At 41.9% G+C, this 18939-nt stretch overlaps 1 protein-coding gene across 1 annotated transcript in view; it reads left to right on the plus strand.

The window, feature by feature from the left end:
* Positions 1-18939, plus strand: part of cacna1ha (calcium channel, voltage-dependent, T type, alpha 1H subunit a) — a 341912-nt gene that overhangs the window by 273873 nt on the left and 49100 nt on the right. The window contains exons 25-26 of the mRNA XM_070901103.1: positions 1315-1424; positions 13111-13244. Coding sequence (XP_070757204.1) covers positions 1315-1424; positions 13111-13244 — 244 coding nt within the window. The remainder of the gene's footprint in view (positions 1-1314; positions 1425-13110; positions 13245-18939) is intronic.

Genomic DNA, 18939 nt, shown 5'->3' on the forward strand with positions numbered 1-18939 from the left:
ATTGACCACAGCATAAATCACGTCAAGACGGCACCGTTCAAGCCGGCCTCCAGGCGGAGAGAGCAGTGCAAATCATTAAACAAGGCATGCTTAAAATCCAAGGTCCCACGCTGCAGGGTCGCCTGTCGCGACTGCTGCTGGCATACAGATCTCGTCCGCGCTCACTGACTGGCAATTTATTTTTTTAATACGCTTCTCGTGCGGGCGGCTCTCGCAATCCCCGCAGGCAGTGTCTTTTTTGTGTGTGTGTGAAATGTTGATGAAAAGGACTTTAAAACCAAGGCTCTCATTAATCCTCCCAGACATGCACAAAATCATTGAGGCAAAGCGCCGTAAGCTGACTGAGTACCATGACAGAAATTCGAGGGGGAGATGGAATGAGATAGGGGACAAAGTGTTTGTACTAAACTATGGCAGGGGTCCCATATGGCTTGCAGGGACAGTAACGGGCAAGGAAGGAAACAGGCTACTGGTAGTACAAATGGACAATGGCAAAACCTGCCGGAGGCATGTAGACCAAGTCAAAAGTAGATTTACCAACAACACTGCGGAACCAGAGGCAGACTACAACGTGGAACTCGCACCACACCTGGTGGACAGACAGAGGGAACAACCTGAGGAAAGGGCAATCCCAACAGACAGCCCAGGCGAGTCAACAACAATCACACCAATCGAAACAGACAGCCCAGGCGAGATACCAACAACCACACCCAAAGAAAAACAGACACCAAGGCAAACAACTGAACCACAACTCAGACGCTCCACACGAGAGCGTAGACCACCTGAGAGACTGAACCTATAAAGACAATAAGACCTTGGGGGAGGGTGATGTCATGTATCTTACATTATTATATATAACTGTATCCTAACATGCTATACATGACTGTAATAAGATATGACCTGTAACCACCAGCATACCTTACCACCAGGGGTGCACTTACAAGAGACAGGTATATAAGGACAGGTCTCAGGCAAGTGCAGCATTCCAGAGCTGTGAAATAAAGAAGCAGGTCCAGAGTGACCTTGACTTCACTACATGCCTCGTGTGAATCTGTACTGAGGGGACAGGACTTTACAGGTTACAAATAAGATGGTCATTGTATTCTACTGAAATACATTTTTATTTCCATTCATGGCAAGAATTTGGGACTGGTGAGTAATCGTCACTTGTGAAAATAAAGTTACATATATGTAACTGGCGCTATGTGTTTGTGCCTTATTGATGTTCATAATTAATATATTATCTCCCACTAAACACAATAATCAGCTCTTCGTATTCTAACAATGCAATTTCCTTACCTTGCTCTCCCCCAGTCCCTTGAAGAGGCTCTGAAGTATTGTAACTACGTGTTCACCATCGTCTTTGTCTTCGAATCTATTCTTAAGCTCATTGCATTTGGTATCAGGAGATTCTTTAAAGACAGGTAAGGCACACTTTTTTTCCCTCCCTGATTGGGAATTATAGTAATGACAGTACAAAAGGATGCAATTCAGCCCATCGCACTAGCTCTTCAACTAGAACTATTTGCCATCTTTCTCCCATATGCTTTCTTTTCAAATACTTACTCAATTCCCTTTTAAATTATGTTATATAATCTTTGCATCAAGACTTAACAGAAACCTGGCTGCAAACTGGACAAGAATGGAAAATAAACATCAGCGTATAATATATTTAGGAGGAACAGAATTGATAAGAAAAGCTAAGAGGGAGTATAAGGAAAGAATTTTAAAAAATATCAAAATTAGCACTGATGTATTTCATAAGTATGTCAATAAAAAAAGAGCCATTTAAAAATTAGAGGAGGAGAGTATTGTCAATTTGTAGAAAAAGTGACGAGGTATTAAATAAGTACAGGTTGAACCTCCCTTATCCGGGACTCCCTTATCCGGCACCACTCCTGACCGCTGGGTGGTGCATGCGCAGAACGCGGCTGGTCAAAATCCTTCCTTCCCTGGTCTCAGAACATACATTTTAAAAAAGATTCATAAAGGGTACTCACCAATATAACTTTCTCCTCAATGTTGGGGTTATTGGCTGCCTCCTCCTCGTCGCCCTGCTGGAACTCCTGCAGCCACAGTCCTCGGGCCGGTCGCTCCTCCCCACAGCACACCTTCCCGGGGTGGGGGCGGGCCGGTGGGCTGTGCCCTCGGGCCGGCTGCTCCTCCGCTCCCTCCGGGGGAGGGGGGTCGGGGGTCGGGGCCGGCAGGTTGCAACCTCGGGCCGGCTGCTCCTCCGCTCTTTCCGGGGGGGTCGGGCCGGCAGGCCGCATCCTCAGGCCGGCCGCTCCTCCGCTCCCTTTGGGAGGGTCGAGCCGGCAGGCCGCATTCTCGAGCTGGCCACTCCTCCGCTCAGCGCCCCTTCCGGGTGGTCTGGTTGGCATGTGGGGTCAAAGGGCCTGCTCGGGCCACGCCAACTCTTCAAGGCCTGACAACACTTCGGGGCCCACTGGGCCCACACGGGTCGCCGACCTCCATCCCCCCCCGACCTCCTTCCCCGCCCCCCCCCCCACCTCGGGCCATCTTCCCCCCCCCGGCCCGGGCCAATGATCTCCCCTCATCTTGCAAAATCCCTCATTTGGCACAGGCCAGGTCCCGAGGGTGCCGGATAAGAAAGGTTCAACCTGTATTTTGCATTGGTCTTCACTAAAGAGAATGATATCAGAGAGGAGATGAATCCTGAAGTATCTGAGAGTGAGGTGAGCAATATTATGATGGACAAAATAAATATTTTAGTTAAGGGATACATCCTGGAGTCCTGAGGGAGGAAGTTGCAGAGGCTCTAGAAATTGTATTTTAGGGCTCTATTGAGTGTCAGAGGATCAGAGATTGGCCAACATAAGTTTCAAAAAAGGAGACAGAGCTATTACAGGCTAGTTTGATCAACATTTACACCAAAAAAGTTTCAGATACTCTAATTAAATATAAGGTTAATAGATAAAGAGTGAGTAGTTAGAAGAAGCCAGCACAGATATCAAAAGAGACGATTGTGCTTGATAGACCTCAGAATTCTTTGAGGAGGTAGCAGACATGGTAAATGGTGGAAATGTAGTGGATGTACATGGACATAAGAAAGCCTTTGACAAGAATTTATTGGAGATGATTAAAGAGGTATGGAATTAGGGAAAGGATAGCAAACTGTACTAAAAGTAGATTGGAAGGGGTAAAATTGAGCATAGAACTTAAATAAGAGTTAATTTTAATATATAACAGGAGCATGCTTGAAGGGAAAGTTGGCTGGTTATTCAGTATTGATATTACATTGCTGGTGTTACACTATTGGTACACACACCTGCACACAAAGGATGAATATAATATGATTGGTTGCTAATTAGTCATGTATCACAAGTAGGCAATTACTAGAACACCACTGCCCTGAAATCTGTGTCAACCGAGAGACTCAGGAATTCACGTGCATATCTTGTGACAGAAATCAATTGAAGCCATGGTGGCTGTCAGCAGAAGCCAGTGTAGTGATGCTCAATGGAGGTGATTTTAAATGGACATAAATATGTTGAAGACCAGGGTAATCGATTGGAGAAAAGCTGATTTTGTGGGGCTGAGAATAGAACTTGGGAAAATAAAATGGACAACAATATTGGCAAACAATGATGTAGAACAGCAATGGGAAACATTAATTGGACAGAAGAGGTAGTTAAAGAGAATAAGGGAATGGAGTTCCTACAATGTGTACAGGACTCCTTTCTAACCCAATGTGTAAAAAGTCCAACAAGGGAGGATTTACTGTTGGATCCAGTCATGGGGAATGAACCAGAGCAGATAAGAGATGTAAAAGTAGGGGACCATCAAGGCAATAGTGACCACAATATAATACGCTTTAAGATAATAATTGAGAAGGACATAAGTATTATGAAGACCGGGGCAATAGATTGGAGAAAAGCTGATTTTGGGGGACTGAGAATAGAACTTGGAAAATAAAATGGTGAACAATATTGGCAAACAATTACGTAGAATAACAATGGGAAACACTTAAAGTGGTTTTCAACAGAGTGCAAGAAAAATAAATTCTGCTTAAAAAAAAGCACTAATGGGACACCATTATGGCTTATGAATAAAACCACAAGGGAAAAATTGAGTGTAAGGAAAGAGACATGCATTAAGTACATGAACAGAAGAGGAGAGAGAGCATGATCAGGGAGAATACGAAGAGATTAGGAGAGAAGTCAAAAAAACAATTCGGAAGGCAAAGAGGAACTATGAAATTTAATTGGACGTGACTGCTGCCAATGAACCGGAAGGAGTTGCACACACGCAGTTCGTGTTTTTTTGTGTTGTCGCCGGACTTCCCAAAATGAGGAATAAAGAAGCGGATAAAAAAAATCTTGTTCATTTGTAGTATCATTTATTAATTGTGTGAATTGTAGAATTTATTCAGGTACGAGCCACTTGTTTGAAACGGGATTGTGATCTGCTTCAGTGTTTCAGATCAGACATTTCATAAGAACATGAGAAATCGAAGCAGGAGTAGGCCATTTGGCCCCTCGAGCCTGTTCTGCCATTCAATAAGATGATGGCTGATCTGATCTTGGCATCAACTCCACTTCCCTGCCTGCTCCCCATAACCCTTGACTCCCTTATCGTTCAAAAATCTGTCTATCTCCATCTTAAATATATCCAGCCTCCACAACTCTCTGAGGTAGAGAATTACAAAGATTCATGACTCTGAGAGAAGAAATTCCTCTTCATTTCCATTTTAAATGGGCAACCCCTTCTTCTGAAACTATGCCCCCAGTTCTAGATTCCCCCATGAGGGGAAACATCCTCTCTGCATTTACCCTGTCCAGCCCCCTCAGAATCTTATACATTTCAATAAGATCACCTCTCATTCTTCTAAACTCCAATGAGTATAGGCCCAACCTGCTCAACCTTTCTTCATAAGACAACCCCTTCATCTCAGGAATCAACCTCGTGAACCTTCTCCTAACAGCTCCTGTGTTAAAATAGGTTAATTGCTTTTAAATTGACAATGCAGGTGAAGAGCAAAGGGCCATGATACCAGAGGTTGAGAAGGAACAAGAAGACGAGGTAATGGCGAGGTGAGGGCAAGCTCAGCTTTTAAACACCTGTAGATTGTCAGAGGAAGGGAAGATTGAGGGAATGAGTTCCAGAAGTTTAAGGTCCCAGGAAAGTACAGATTAGTGCAGGAGAGAGATGATGCTAATTACTGAGCGCTTAAAAATTAATTTCTACTGAGCTCAGGTGGTTGAGGGCTCGCGACTGCAGAGCTACACAAACCATTGTGAGCGTTATTTTTTTAATTTATCCGTTATTTTTTTAATTTGCGCAGCTTTTGGTAGCTTCCGGTTCATTGTCAGGAGTCAATCCATAATTATCAAGGAACATAAAACAAAATAGTAAAATATTTTATAGGTGCATCATTAAAAAAAGGAAGGTCGGGATGGGAATAGAGCTACTAAGGGATGGACAGGATAAAACCACAGGCAACAATAGAGAGATGACAGAAATATTAAATAATTACTTTGCTTAAATATTTACCAGGGAGATAGAATAGGTGGACATGACATTGGATCATGAGATTAGTAATGAAATAAATGCATTTAAAATAAAAAGAGGAGATATATTAAATAAACTAATCAAACTCAAAGAGGAAAATACCCCTGGTCCAGATGGATTACATCGACGCATTTTAAAAGAATCTGGAGAAGAGATAGCACAGGCTATTACACATATTTAATAATTCATTTTTTTTTTAAAGTGTAGTGCCAGAGGACTGGTGGATAGCTAATGTAATACCTATATTTAAGAAGGGAGATAGAACATGTCCAGGGAACTATAGACCAGTCACCTTAACATCGGTGGTAGGAAAAATAATGGAATCCTTACTAAAGGAGAAAATAGAATAACATCTAGAAGCCAAAAATATAATAATGAATAGTAAACATGGATTGCAAATGGGAAAGTCTTGCTTGATCAACCTCATTGAATGTTTTGAAGAGGTAACACAGAGAGTGGACAAGGGTAATGCAATAGATGTCATTTATCTAGATTTTCAAAAGGTCATTGATAAGGTACCACATAATAGATTAATAAACAAGGTCAGAGAATGAGGAGTCAGGGGACAAGTAGCAGAATCGATTGCTAGCTGGCTCCAAGACAGAAAGCAGAGAGTAGGGGTAAAAGGTAGCTATTCACAGTGGCAGAAGGTTAGTAATGGTGTTCCACAAGGATTAGTGGTAGGACCACTGTTGTTCACAATTTATATTAACGATTTAGATTTGGAATCAAAAGCACAAATTCTAAATTTGCGATGACACCAAATTTGGGGGGGTTAGTCAATACTGAGGGGGATTGCAACAAATTACAGGAGGACATTAATAAACTTGCAGAATGGGCATATAATTGGCAAATGAATACAGATAAATGTGAGGTATTACATTTTAGTAGGAAGAATAGAGAGGTCACTTATTACTTGAAGAGTGAGAGTCTGGGTAGGGTAGAGGAGCAAAGGGACCTCGGAGTACAAATACACAAATCGCTAAAAGCAGCGACACAGGTTAACAAGGCCATAAAAAAACAAACCAAGCACTGGGGATTATTTCTAGAGGGATAGATTTGAAAAGTAATGAAGTTATGCTAAACATGTATCGAACCTTATTTAGACCACACTTGGACTACTGCGTACCATTCTGGTCACCATATTATAGAAAGGATATAGAGACACTGGAGAGGGTGCAGAGAGGATTTATAAGGATACCTGAAATGCGAGGGTATACCTTTAAGGAAAGGATGAATAGGTTGGGTTTCTTTTCGCTTGCAAAAAGAAGGCTGAGGGGTGACCTAATAGAGGTTTTTTAAATTCTGAAAGGTTTTGATAGAGTAGATGCAAAGAGAGTGTTTCCACTTGTGGGGAAGAGCATAACTCGAGGCTATCAACATAAGATAGTCACCAACAAAGCAAATAGGGAATTCAGAAGAAACTTCTTTACCCAGAAGGTGATGAGAATGTGGAACTCGCTACCACAGGGAGTGGTCGAGGCAAATAGTATAGATGCATTTAAGGGGTGGCTGGAGAAGCGTATGGGGGAAAGGGAATAGTGGGTTATGCTGATAGAATTAGATGAGGAAAAACAGGAGGAGGCTCGAGTAGAGCATAGACTGGTTAGGCCAAATGGCCTGTTTCTGTGCCGTATCTCCTATGTAAACCTGTGGTTGCGTGGCACTCGAAATGCCCTTTCTAGAAAGTTAAATTAAGGATTGCCTGTGAACGCAGAATGATGAAGCCTGCGAAAGCTTCTGTGGGCTGACGAGATTAAAGTCAACCTTTTAATTTACATTTATTTTTGTCAACGGTAGGGAGATCATTGTAATGACAGCGTGTGCAGTCAACAAAATATGATGGAGATTCCTTCATGATGTAGGGAGGTCTTTACACTGCCAGAAGAAAAATAGCTGATGGGCCAACTCTTGCTGGAAGAATAATGACATGTTAATGCACACTGTTATTAATGTGTAAATTGGCCAGCAAATTCTGGGGTTTAAGAGATATGCCATAAATTCTTAATTTCCAGAACTTACTGGTCAATTTACGGCATTCCGCCATTTGCTTCTTACAAAAAGTATCTCGCCCTTAGCCATCCCATTATTTGAGAGAACTTGCTGGATTTGCACATTAATTTCCCATTAAACTTGTAAGTCGTAATTAAGAGTGTAAGTATCCTTTTAATTACATTATAATTGTTAATGCAATGCCACTCAACCTCTCTGGCTCAGAAAGGGAACAATTAAAACTGTGGAGTCTCATTCCTTCAGGTGGTAAATTGTTCTTAAAGATTTAGAAAATTGTAAAATTTAAAATTTTACAATTTTTCTTTACTTTTCCTTTGTCTTCTATTTCATTCTTTCTTATTGCAATCTTTCAATCTCTTTATTTCTCTTTTTGTACCTGATTTCACTCTAATTCAACCATCTAATTCATCCTCCTTCTCCATTGTCTTCTGTTTGTTTCTTTCTCAATCCTTAAAAATCTCATTGGTTAAGGAGATATAATGTTGGTGCCACCCTTCACTAAGGTCCCAGATGCCCTGTTGCCCTCGCCACGCCATTATCAGCTTGTACTTCCCGCAAGTTACAGCATTAAAAAAATTCAAATTGAAGGGTGCAGAAAAATGCCTAACTAATGTCATACTTCACAAGACGCCCCGCTCCTGCAAGATTTGGCCCAATGACTTTGATTGAATAATATAGAAAGGAGAGCTACGATATTATTCAGTATCGTTGCATCTACTCTGGTCAACATCTTAGATGGGAAAGTTTATTTTTGGTACAACAACTAACTCCAAATAGAACTCTCAGTTACATAAGGGATTTCTTTATTGAGACAATCTTTATTTTGACCAGTAGACAGACTGAACATTAACTCAATGAAGTAGTCATAGAAGCTTGTGTAAGCTCAGAAGGAAAGACCAATGTCAACAAAGATAGTGCTTCCGAAAGAAAAAGTCACCTACCCTCGCAGATTGCAACAAATGGGTGAAGGGAAACTTTGGTACCTTTTAGGAGAGGATAATTTTATATTTGTTTCCTTTTTCTCTTCTGGACTTTTTGTACTGTGCAGAATACCTTGAACAAGATGCATGTAGCTGGCACTTGACAACCAGCTACACACAATTTGTTCCATGGTGACTTGACCAACAATTCATTTCTTTCTTCATCCCATCACTGTTGGACAATCCCTGTGGGTCTCTTTCGAACTTTAGAAATACATTCAACAGTTTTTAAGTCACCATCATCTGAAGAGAAAATTCACAAAATGTTTTTCTTCTTCTTATACACCATTGATTAAACCAAACAAGAACTGATCTTAAAATGGTTATATAACAAAATCAAATTCCTAGTTATCAAAGTACTGAAATACCACTTAAAATATTGTGTGAAAATCATCTTTAATGAACAATATTCTACACAATGTGACAGTGACCTAGGATTCATTGAAAATGTAACCAGACACCTGTACAGGTGTCATGTGTCGTGTTGTCAAGATTGATGCTTCTAGAAGGCGCTTTTGAGCAGTTTTCTTCCCTTTGTCAACATTATACTGACATCAGTTTCCTTCTAGCAACATGTAATAGTTCTCTAGAACATTTGTCTTTATATTGTAAATAAAGTTATCCTTAGGCAACAATGAGTATCGGACTTTTATTCATTGTTAATATTAAAAATAAATACATATATTAATCTCATAATATAATCTTGAGTGCAGTATCCATTTTCTAACAAGCTGCTCACAAACTTGATCTTAATTCCATAAATTCTGAATCAACGATGCAGTCATCAGTATATATGTTTTATTAAATGCTTAAGTACAAGATTGTGAGTAGGTTTATTAATATAGTAAGTTATAATGATGGAAATTTTTAATAGAAAAAGTACGCCCAAAGTATTTACTGGATAGTCAGAAGTTGTTAGTTTTCATTTAGTGACTGAAGCGGCTCATTTCTATTGATTTGGAGGAGACATTAACTTGAAGAAATATACTTCTTAACCCAATTTTGACCCAATGAAGAAATATTTAAATAGGCTTTAAAAAGGCTTCATCTTTTCTACATCTATAGTAATGATATTGATGATTCACAATTGCAACTTTATTACATTATTTTTAATTTGTTCCTTTTATCTCATCTTGAGTCCCCCAGTTTGGGCATCAATCCCAGCCCAAGATGCCCAGACCTCTTCATTTGAAAAAAAAATCCTCTTTGGGGAGGCATTCATCAACCTATGGTCTGCATGAAATCAGGAACTCATTATGGGGGGAAGATAAGCTGCAATCTACTAGTCAGTGGCATGGAATGCTAGTAGACCAACTAAGGCATCACAAATATTCCTTTGATAATTATGGCCATTAACATTATATATAATGCTCACAGTAATAGCTGGTTAGTTCTTTCAAAAACATCTAGAAATATTTCAGTATTTTTTATATCAAGGCTCAGGGTTTTTTTTTCTGACTTAACAAAGTTATATAAGAGTTCAGCAGCAAGCTCAGGGTGGTGTTTATTGCATCACAGAATAGTTTTTGAAGTCTTTCACTGAAATGCACACTCCACTGCATTACCCTATATGATGGGTTAATACACTAAGGTGTGCAACACATGAAGGATTATGATATAGCCTATTACCTGTTAATTTTTGATAGTTCAACTCTGAACTTTCATATGATGAAACATTTACTTCGCCTGCCATACTGCACATCCAATTCTGTACTGATGCCCTGTACCCTGTATAACATTTTCGGTGAATGAGTAGCAAAAGCAAAGGACACTATTTTAAGAGCACCATCCCAACCAAGAATGAATTGGTTTAACATAGGATAGGTAGGTAGCTTATCTGTGAGAAATATAGTCCTTTTGCTTGATGGATAAATATGCTGTAAATTAGATACTTGTATCATCCAGAGAAGAGAGCTCCAGAATTCTGAAAGCTTGTGTTGTTTATTTCAATTGACAGAGTTAGATGCTATTACTAAAATTACTAAAACATCAGTTATCTGATATGTAGAATCTACGTTCTAAAGAAATAGATTTTATTGATATGTTCCCCCTATAACAGTGTCAGAACCACAATCCTGGAATCAGGTCTCCAGATGTCTCAGCTCAGCAAGCATAGTGTAGAAATATGACCGTTGGTGTTTTAAGCTTTACAGTTTCTGTTAAAATGGATTTTCTACTGAAATATGCCAAAAGTGAGCATTGCAGATGTACTTTTGGTTTAAAAAACATAATTAAAACTGATCATAATTAAAGCAAACAACTCCCTTCGATTCGATTTAATAAATGGTAGTGTAGGATTTGATGTGCTCTTATGATGCTCACAAATGTATAAATGCAGCATATTATTGAACCTCTTTTTGCTCAATTATATTTGATAAAGTAATCGTTCAAGTTTAAGGGGCCCGAATTTGATGGACTCACCGCCCACTACTGCTGGCATTCCTCTTCGGGTTCTGTCCAGTGCCACTTTCGATTTGGGCTGCAGCGGGTGGGAGGCGAGAACTGCTGGGAACCGTCCGCTAACATTAGCGGACGGCCGAGTGCATAAGTGGACTCCCGCCCGTCGAGATGCCATATTCATGCGGGCGGGAGTCGGCGCCAGAATGGGGGTGGACCAGTGAGAGGAGGCTGGACTGTCCCCGACGGTAAGTCTGAAGAGCTGAAAAAAAAGGTGAGTAAACATTTTTAAATTTTTTTCTTTACAGGAACTTACCTGTATGGGGTCCCCTGAAGGTGTTCCGATGGTTTTTTTTAATGCTTTTTCTTTGTAGATCTTCGACCCTCCGTGGGCCCAACTCCATCCTCAGCGGCAGTTGGGCGGCAAACGCCTTTGCCGCCGAGAATGAGAGCTCCCGCTGGCTTCTGCCCAGATTGCACGGGTAAGTCCCTCATTTGCCACCCCGCCCAAAGTACTGTCAGGTACCTCGATGGCCATCAGCGGTCCTTTGGGCAGCACTTGGGCGAGCGAGGGCCTTCATCAAATTCAGGCCTATTAACTTTGATTTCATGAGGGGGAGACACTCCATTGGTGGATATTACATGTGAAGTTTCCAGTATAGGTTAGGGACAGACAGAAAGGAGTCTACTTTGTCAACCAGCATGGGTCTAATTTTAATGGGTCAATTTGTCATAAAAGCAGCTTCCATGTATTACACTGTCAGCATTTAGTCCCTAAAGGCTTTCTTGTGAATATACCACTCATAGTTGTCAGTAATACAATATTAGAAACAAAAATAAAGCATTGTGCATTTATTTCCAATTCTCTGCTGCAAACCCTAAATATAGAAACTGTTGGGCCGAAATTACCCCTTTTTATAGCCAATAGGGCGCTAATGATTTATCGCCTGGAGGGCAGGCAGTGGAAGCGACCCACGCGGAATTGTCCCCGGGATGCCGCGGGCAAAAAATGGGTTTGCACTGTGTCCCTTACTTTTCGGCCATGTGCGCCAACCCCTTATCGCCCCATGCCGACCCATTTGTGCCCCGTGGGGGAAATTGCCCTGTGGGATGCGAGATTGGCATGGGGCGATGCTGGCGTGGCTTGGGCGCTCTGGCCCCCCTTAAAAGGGAGGGCCTTGCGCCGTGACCACCATCTTTCTTTTGTCGATCAACTTTGCAGTCGGCCCGATGGCAGCCATTGGTTCGGCTGGGCTGCCAACATGCAGCCCGGCACTTCCTCTTGGGTTCCAGGCTACTGGCCCGGCCGAAACGCTCCCTGGTGGCCCAGTAGGTGCCAGGAAAGCGGCTGCAGAGTTTGCAGCAGCCCTACCCTTTAAAAGAAGGGGAGGGACGTTGTGACACACGTCCGCGTCATGCTGACATCCGCAGCGCAGCGCTGAGCCCCACATCCTGTTAACGCTGCACTACTGCCCCACGCTTCCGATACCACCCCGCACATTTTTTTCAGACAGAGACCCCATTTCAGCGACATTTAGCGGCCCATCTCACCAGGCGCTAAATATTCTTTTAATTCAAATTGTGCACCCAAATGAGCACAGGGCAATTTCGCCCCCTGTAAATATTCTGACCTAATGATTGTTCAGGCTAGCTCCCTGCAAATTCCTTTAAATTTTACAAATTAATCCTTTCCCTCACTGCTTGTGATAATCCAGAAGCTCGCAGCATGGAACTCAATCATACTTGTGCTTTGAATGTTGATATTTTTTTCCCCCCTTGTTAATTACAAACAGTCATTTTGGAAGAAAAAGACCGTGGTGAGTTGCATCTGGTCGATGTGGATTTCATTTACTGAATGTTGTACAGGCATAATGTTAATTTTTAATCTGAAAAATAAAGTTAGCAAACAGATACCATCTGGTGAGCATTTTGTTGAAGCCTAAATATATTTCTGGTTGGTGAAAGGCTTCAAAAGGGTTGCTGCGTTTATAGAAAAATGTGTGACAAGATCTTTTTTCATTTGTGTCGAAATACATGGCATAAATTAAATTGAAAATCATTTTTGGATCACTTGCAGGTGATATGTCTCATGATAAGGTTGCCCATGACTCTTGTGTTGACTATCATTCTCACTAATCACAGTGCTTTTGGAATATACAAATGCTGAATGATAATTACTCTTTCTCAGGTGGAATCAGCTGGATCTGGCAATTGTGCTTCTCTCAATAATGGGAATAACCTTGGAAGAAATTGAAATTAATGCCTCACTCCCTATTAACCCTACTATCATTCGAATTATGAGAGTACTACGAATTGCAAGAGGTAGCATTATTCCTTATTAGCATAACTTTAAATTCTCTTGATTAGATAACTTTAAAAAAAAACTTTTAAGTGCTTTTGTAATTAAATATATTCATGTATTTCTTTTCTACTTGTACTTTACGGATCATACATTATATCAGTAATAGCGCACTGCATAAAAAATAATGAATGCCTGGGAATAATTACGAGTAACGCCATGAAGAAGCGGAAATGACATTTCTAACGTCATCTGAGCATCGGGATTACATGGCAGTCTCAGCATTATTCCCTGGTGCTGTTATTTGCTGTCATTCATATGGTTAATTGTATATACAGTTTCCATCGGGTTCTGGTTCTGACTTGTGTTGGCAGCAGCTGTTTGTGCCAATGCCAGTTGGCAATGCACACCTTTGGCTCAATTCACTTTAAGTGACAAAGGGACAGGTGGGAAATTAATGAGAGTGGAGCAGGAGAATTTCTTTTCAGCTGTGGGCATGGGTAGTTTCTTAGTTTTGCCACAGATGAAATAAAGCCAGTAATGCAATGGAACCTATATCTATATAATGTATTAAATTTGTGTATGATGTACACTTCCCCTTTTGAGTCATGCTTTTGTGTCAACATTTGTAATAACAAACTTATGTCAACATTTGCTTATCAAGCTGCAATTGAAGGCCTCCTGATACCAGGTGGTACTCTTGTACCTCTGTCAAACAAGCACGTCAGGATACCAAAATAAATCAAATGTCTCTCTGCCTTTTCTATTTCCCACCCCATTCTCTCTAGTACCATTCCAACGTTTAAAATACTAGAGCTGTTTAGGCACCTGGCTCTCCCCTTCTTACTTGCCATTTAGGCCTCACTCCCAGCTCAGCCATATTCGTCCCTGGCTCTGTTCCACTCTAAAACTTTAAAAACCTGGACTGTTAGGCATGCTTCAAACTCTGCCTGGACCATTTAGGTCCCAGTCCTGATTCTGTCCTGCTCCAAAAGTCTAAAATACAGAAGAGCACAGAGACAGAAGATCAAAAGAAGATAAAACACAAAGAAGACCTGAAGAGGAAATAAATAGAGACAAAAGCAGAAGAGAAGAGAAACAGCACAAGGACAATAGAGGGAGGTAATAGAGAAACCACATGCTTATTGTGAACAGCATCAAGGGCTTATCCACCAGTAATGTTTCATTTAGAAACATAGAAAAATAGGTTCAGGAGTAGGCCATTCAGCCCTTCGAGCCCGCACCGCCGTTCAACAAGATCATGGCTGATCATTCCTCAGTACCCCTTTCCTGCTTTCTCTCCATACCCCTTGATCCCCCTAAACGTAAGAGCCATATCTAACTCCCTCTTGAATATATCCAGTGAACTGGCATCAACAACTCTCTGCGACAGGGAATTCCACAGGTTAACAATTCTCTGAGTGAAGAAGTTTCTCCTCATCTCAGTCCTAAATGGCCTACCCCTTATCCTAAGACTATGTCCCCTGGTTCTGGACTTCCCCAACATCGGGAACATTCTTCCCACACCTAACCTGTCCAGTCCCGTCAGAATCTTATATGTTTCTGAGATCCCCTCTCATCCTTCTAAACTCCAGTGAATAAAGGCCCAGTTGATCCAGTCTCTCCTCATATGACAGCCCAGCCATCCCTGGAATCAGTCTGGTGAACCTTCGCTGCACTCCCTCAATAGCAAGAACGTCCTTCCTCAGACTAGGAGACCAAAACTGAACACAATATTCCAGGTGAGGCCTCACTAAGGCCCTGTACAACTGCAGTAAGACCTCCCTGCTTCTATACTCAAATCCCCTAGCTATGAAGACCAACATACCATTTGCCTTCTTTACCGCCTGCTGTACCTGCGTGCCCACTTTCAGTGACTGATGAGCCATGACACCCAGGTCTCGCTGCACCTCCCCTTTTCCTAGTCTGCCGCCATTCAGATAATACTCAGCCTTGGTGTTTTTGCCCCCAAAATGGATAACCTCATATTTATCCACATTATACTGCATCTGTCATGCATTTGCCCACTCACCTAACTTGTCCAAGTCACCCTGCAGCCTCCTCACAGCTCACACCGCCACCCAGTTTAGTGTCATCTGCAAACTTGGAGATATTACACTCTATTCCTTCATCCAAATCGTTAATGTATATTGTAAAGAGCTGGGGTCCCAGCACTGAGCCCTGCGGCACGCCACTAGTCACTGCCTGCCATTCTGAAAAGGACCTGTTTATCCCAACTCTCTGCTTCCTGTCTGCCAACCAGTTCCCTATCCACGTCAGTACATTACCCCCAATACCATGTGCTTTGATTTTGCACAACAATCTCTTGTGCGGGACCTTGTCAAAAGCCTTCTGAAAGTCCAAATACACCACATCCACTGGTTCTCCCTTGTGCACTCTGCTAGTTACATCCTCAAAAAAATTCCAGAAGATTCGTCAAGCATGATTTCCCTTTCATAAATCAATGCTGACTTTGTCCGATCCTGTCACTGCTTTCCAAATGCGCTGCTATTTCGTCCTTCATGATCGATTCCAACATTTTCCCCATTATTGATGTCAAGCTAACCGGCCTATAATTACCCGTTTTCTCTCTCCCTCCTTTTTTAAAAAGTGGTGTTACATTAGCTACCCTCCAGTCCATGGGAACTGATCCAGAGTCAATAGACTGTTGGAAAATGATCACCAATGCATCCACTATTTCTAGGGCCACTTCCTTGAGCACTCTGGGATGCAGACTATCAGGCCCCGGGGATTTAGCGGCCTTTAATCCCATCAATTTCCCGAACATAATTTCCTAATAAGGATATCCTTCAGTTCCTCCTTCTCACTAGACCCACTGTCCCCTTTGACCTTCGGAAGGTTATTTGTATCTTCCTTTGTGAAGACAGAACAGAAGTATTGGTTCAATTGGTCTGCCATTTCTTTGTTCCCCATTATAATTTCACCTGAATCTGACTGCAAGGGACTTACGTTTGTCTTTATTAATCTTTTTCTCTTCACATATTTGTAGAAGCTTTTGCAGTCAGTTTTTATATTCCCTGCAAGCTTCCTCTCGTACTCTATTTCCCCCCTCTTAATTAAACCCTTAATCCTCCTCCGTTGAATTCTAAATTTCTCCCAGTCCTCAGGTTTGTTGCTTTTTCTAGCCAATTTATATGCCTCTTCCTTGGCTTTAACACTATCCTTAATTTCCATTGTTAGCCATGGTTGAGCCACCTTCCCAGTTTTATTTTTACTCCAGACAGGGATGTACATTTGCTGAAGTTCATCCATGTGATCTTTAAATGTTTGCCATTGCTTATCCACCGTCAACCCTTTGAGTATCGTTTGCCAGTCTATTCTAGTCAATTCACGCCTCATACCGGCGAAGTTACCTTTCCTTAAGTTCAGGACCCTAGTTTCTGAATTAACTTTGTCACTCTCCATCTTAATAAGGAATTCTATCATATTATGGTCACTTTTCCCCAAGGGGCTTCGCACAACAAGATTGCTAATTAGTCCCTTCTCATTACACATCACCCAGTCTAGGATGGCCAGCTCCCTGGTTGGTTCCTCGACATATTGGTCTAGAAAACCATCCCTAATACACTCCAGGAAATCCTCCTCCACTGCATTGCTACCAGTTAGTTTAGCCCAATCAATGTGTAGATTAAAGTCGCCCATGATTACTGCTGTACCTTTATTGCACACATCCCTTATTTATTCTGTGTACAAAAGTCATACAAAATCCTTTTATCTCTGGACCACCTGCTTCCCGACTGAGGAATTCGATAGATGAAGGTGCGATGGAAAAGTTATTTATATACTTGTAAAAGTAGTGACGCTTTGGACAATACATTGTTAATTAAGATGAAGTGTCCCTTAACCTTTATGATTAAATCAATCTCAGATTGATGGTATGAAAATCTTTTATTCAGCCTATAAGGTGCCTAATTAAATTAGATTTGGGCAGTATAAACCAACTTCCTATTGGAAACATAAGGACCCGGAATTTGCGGCAAAGCAAAGGCGTTTGCGCTGGCCCCGAAATAAGCTTCACACAAAGATCTCGCGATCTCTGTCGAGAAGTTTTGGGTTTTCCGATGTAAAATTCAAATCAACATAATATAGTGGGAAATCCATAGTACGAGCTGCTGTGAAGTCAACAAGCTGTCTAACCAGCCAATCAAAGCACAGAATTCTCACAGACAGCAGGCAAGGAAGTGGGAAAGCTCTTAAAATTCTAACTTTTTAAAAAATGGTGTAGAGAGCAAAACAAAGATTGGGGCTCTCAAATGGGGATAAGGCAAACCTGAAATAAAGGTGAACCTACTTTTTTTTAAGTTTATTAAAAAAATGAATTTTTATTAAAATACATAAATTTGATACTGCACAAAATTAAAATGAGTTTTTCAGGGGCATTGCCTTTGTTTAGCAGTCAATATGCTGTTAAAACCCCAGTTACACCTAATGCAAAAGGGTCTCACTTTAAATGGAGTATTTTACAGTGTAATTACTGAGGCAGAGCTGAAGTTTTCGCCAGTTTCTATGATTTGAGAGATTACACGAATTACAGGCTCGGGGGGCGGGGGTGGGGTGGTGGCGGCACAGTGCACCCTGTGGAGTAGCAGTTACTGTCAGACCGCAACTTCAAGTTTCACTCACCATCATCATAGGCAGTCCCTCAAAATCGGGGAAGACTTGCTTCCACTCTAAAAGTGAATTCTCAGGTAATTGTACAGTCCAATATGGGAATTACAGTCTCTGTCATAGGTGGGACAGACAGTGATTGAAGGAAAGGGTGGGTGGGGAGTCTGGTTTGCTCCTTCTGCCTACGCCTGGTTTCTGTATGCTCTCGGCGATGAGACTCGAGGTGCTCAGCACCCTCCCGGATGCTTTTCCTTCACTTAGGGCGGTCTTGGGCAAGAGACTCCCAGGTGCCAGTGGGGATGTTGCACTTTATCAAGGAGGCTTTGTGGGTGTCCGTGAAACGTTTCCTCTGCCCACCTGGGGATCGCCTGCCGTGTAGGAGTTCTGAGTAGAGCGCTTGCTTTGGGAGTCTTGTGTCGGGCATGCGGACAATGTGGCCCGCCCAACAGAGCTGGTCGAGTGTGGTCAATTTTTCGATGCTGGGGATGTTTGGCCTGATCGAGAACACTGACATTGGTGTGTCTATCCTCCCAGGGGATTTGCTCCATCTCAGTTTCATTAGCGAAATGATGGCAAACTCTGCCAGTTCACCCTCATCAGGATCACAAATTCTGGGCCAAGATGCTGCAGAGATTTAGAAAAAAAAGAAAGACTTGCATTTATATAGCGCCTTTCACAACCATCGGACGTCCCAAAGTGCTTTACAGCCAATTAAGTACTTTTTGAAGTGTTGTAATATAGGAAATGTGGCAGCCAATTTGCGCACAGCAAGCTCCCACAAACAGCAATGTGATAATGACCAGATAATCTGTTTTACTGATGTTGATTGAGGGATAAATATTGTCCAGATTACCGGGGATAACTCCCCTACCCTTCTTTGAAATGGTGCCATGGGATCTTTTACATCCATCTGAGAGGGCAGACGGAGCCTTGGTTTAACAACTCATTCAAAAGACGGCACCTCCGATGGTGCGGCACTCCTTCAGTACTGCACTGAAGTGTCAGCCTAGATTTTTGTGCTCAAGTCTCTGGAGTGGGACTTGAACCCACAACCTTCTGACTCAGAGGCGAGGGTGCTACCAACTGAGC

This window comes from Pristiophorus japonicus, chromosome 15, assembly GCF_044704955.1.
Source record: "Pristiophorus japonicus isolate sPriJap1 chromosome 15, sPriJap1.hap1, whole genome shotgun sequence".
NCBI lineage: Eukaryota > Metazoa > Chordata > Chondrichthyes > Pristiophoridae > Pristiophorus > Pristiophorus japonicus.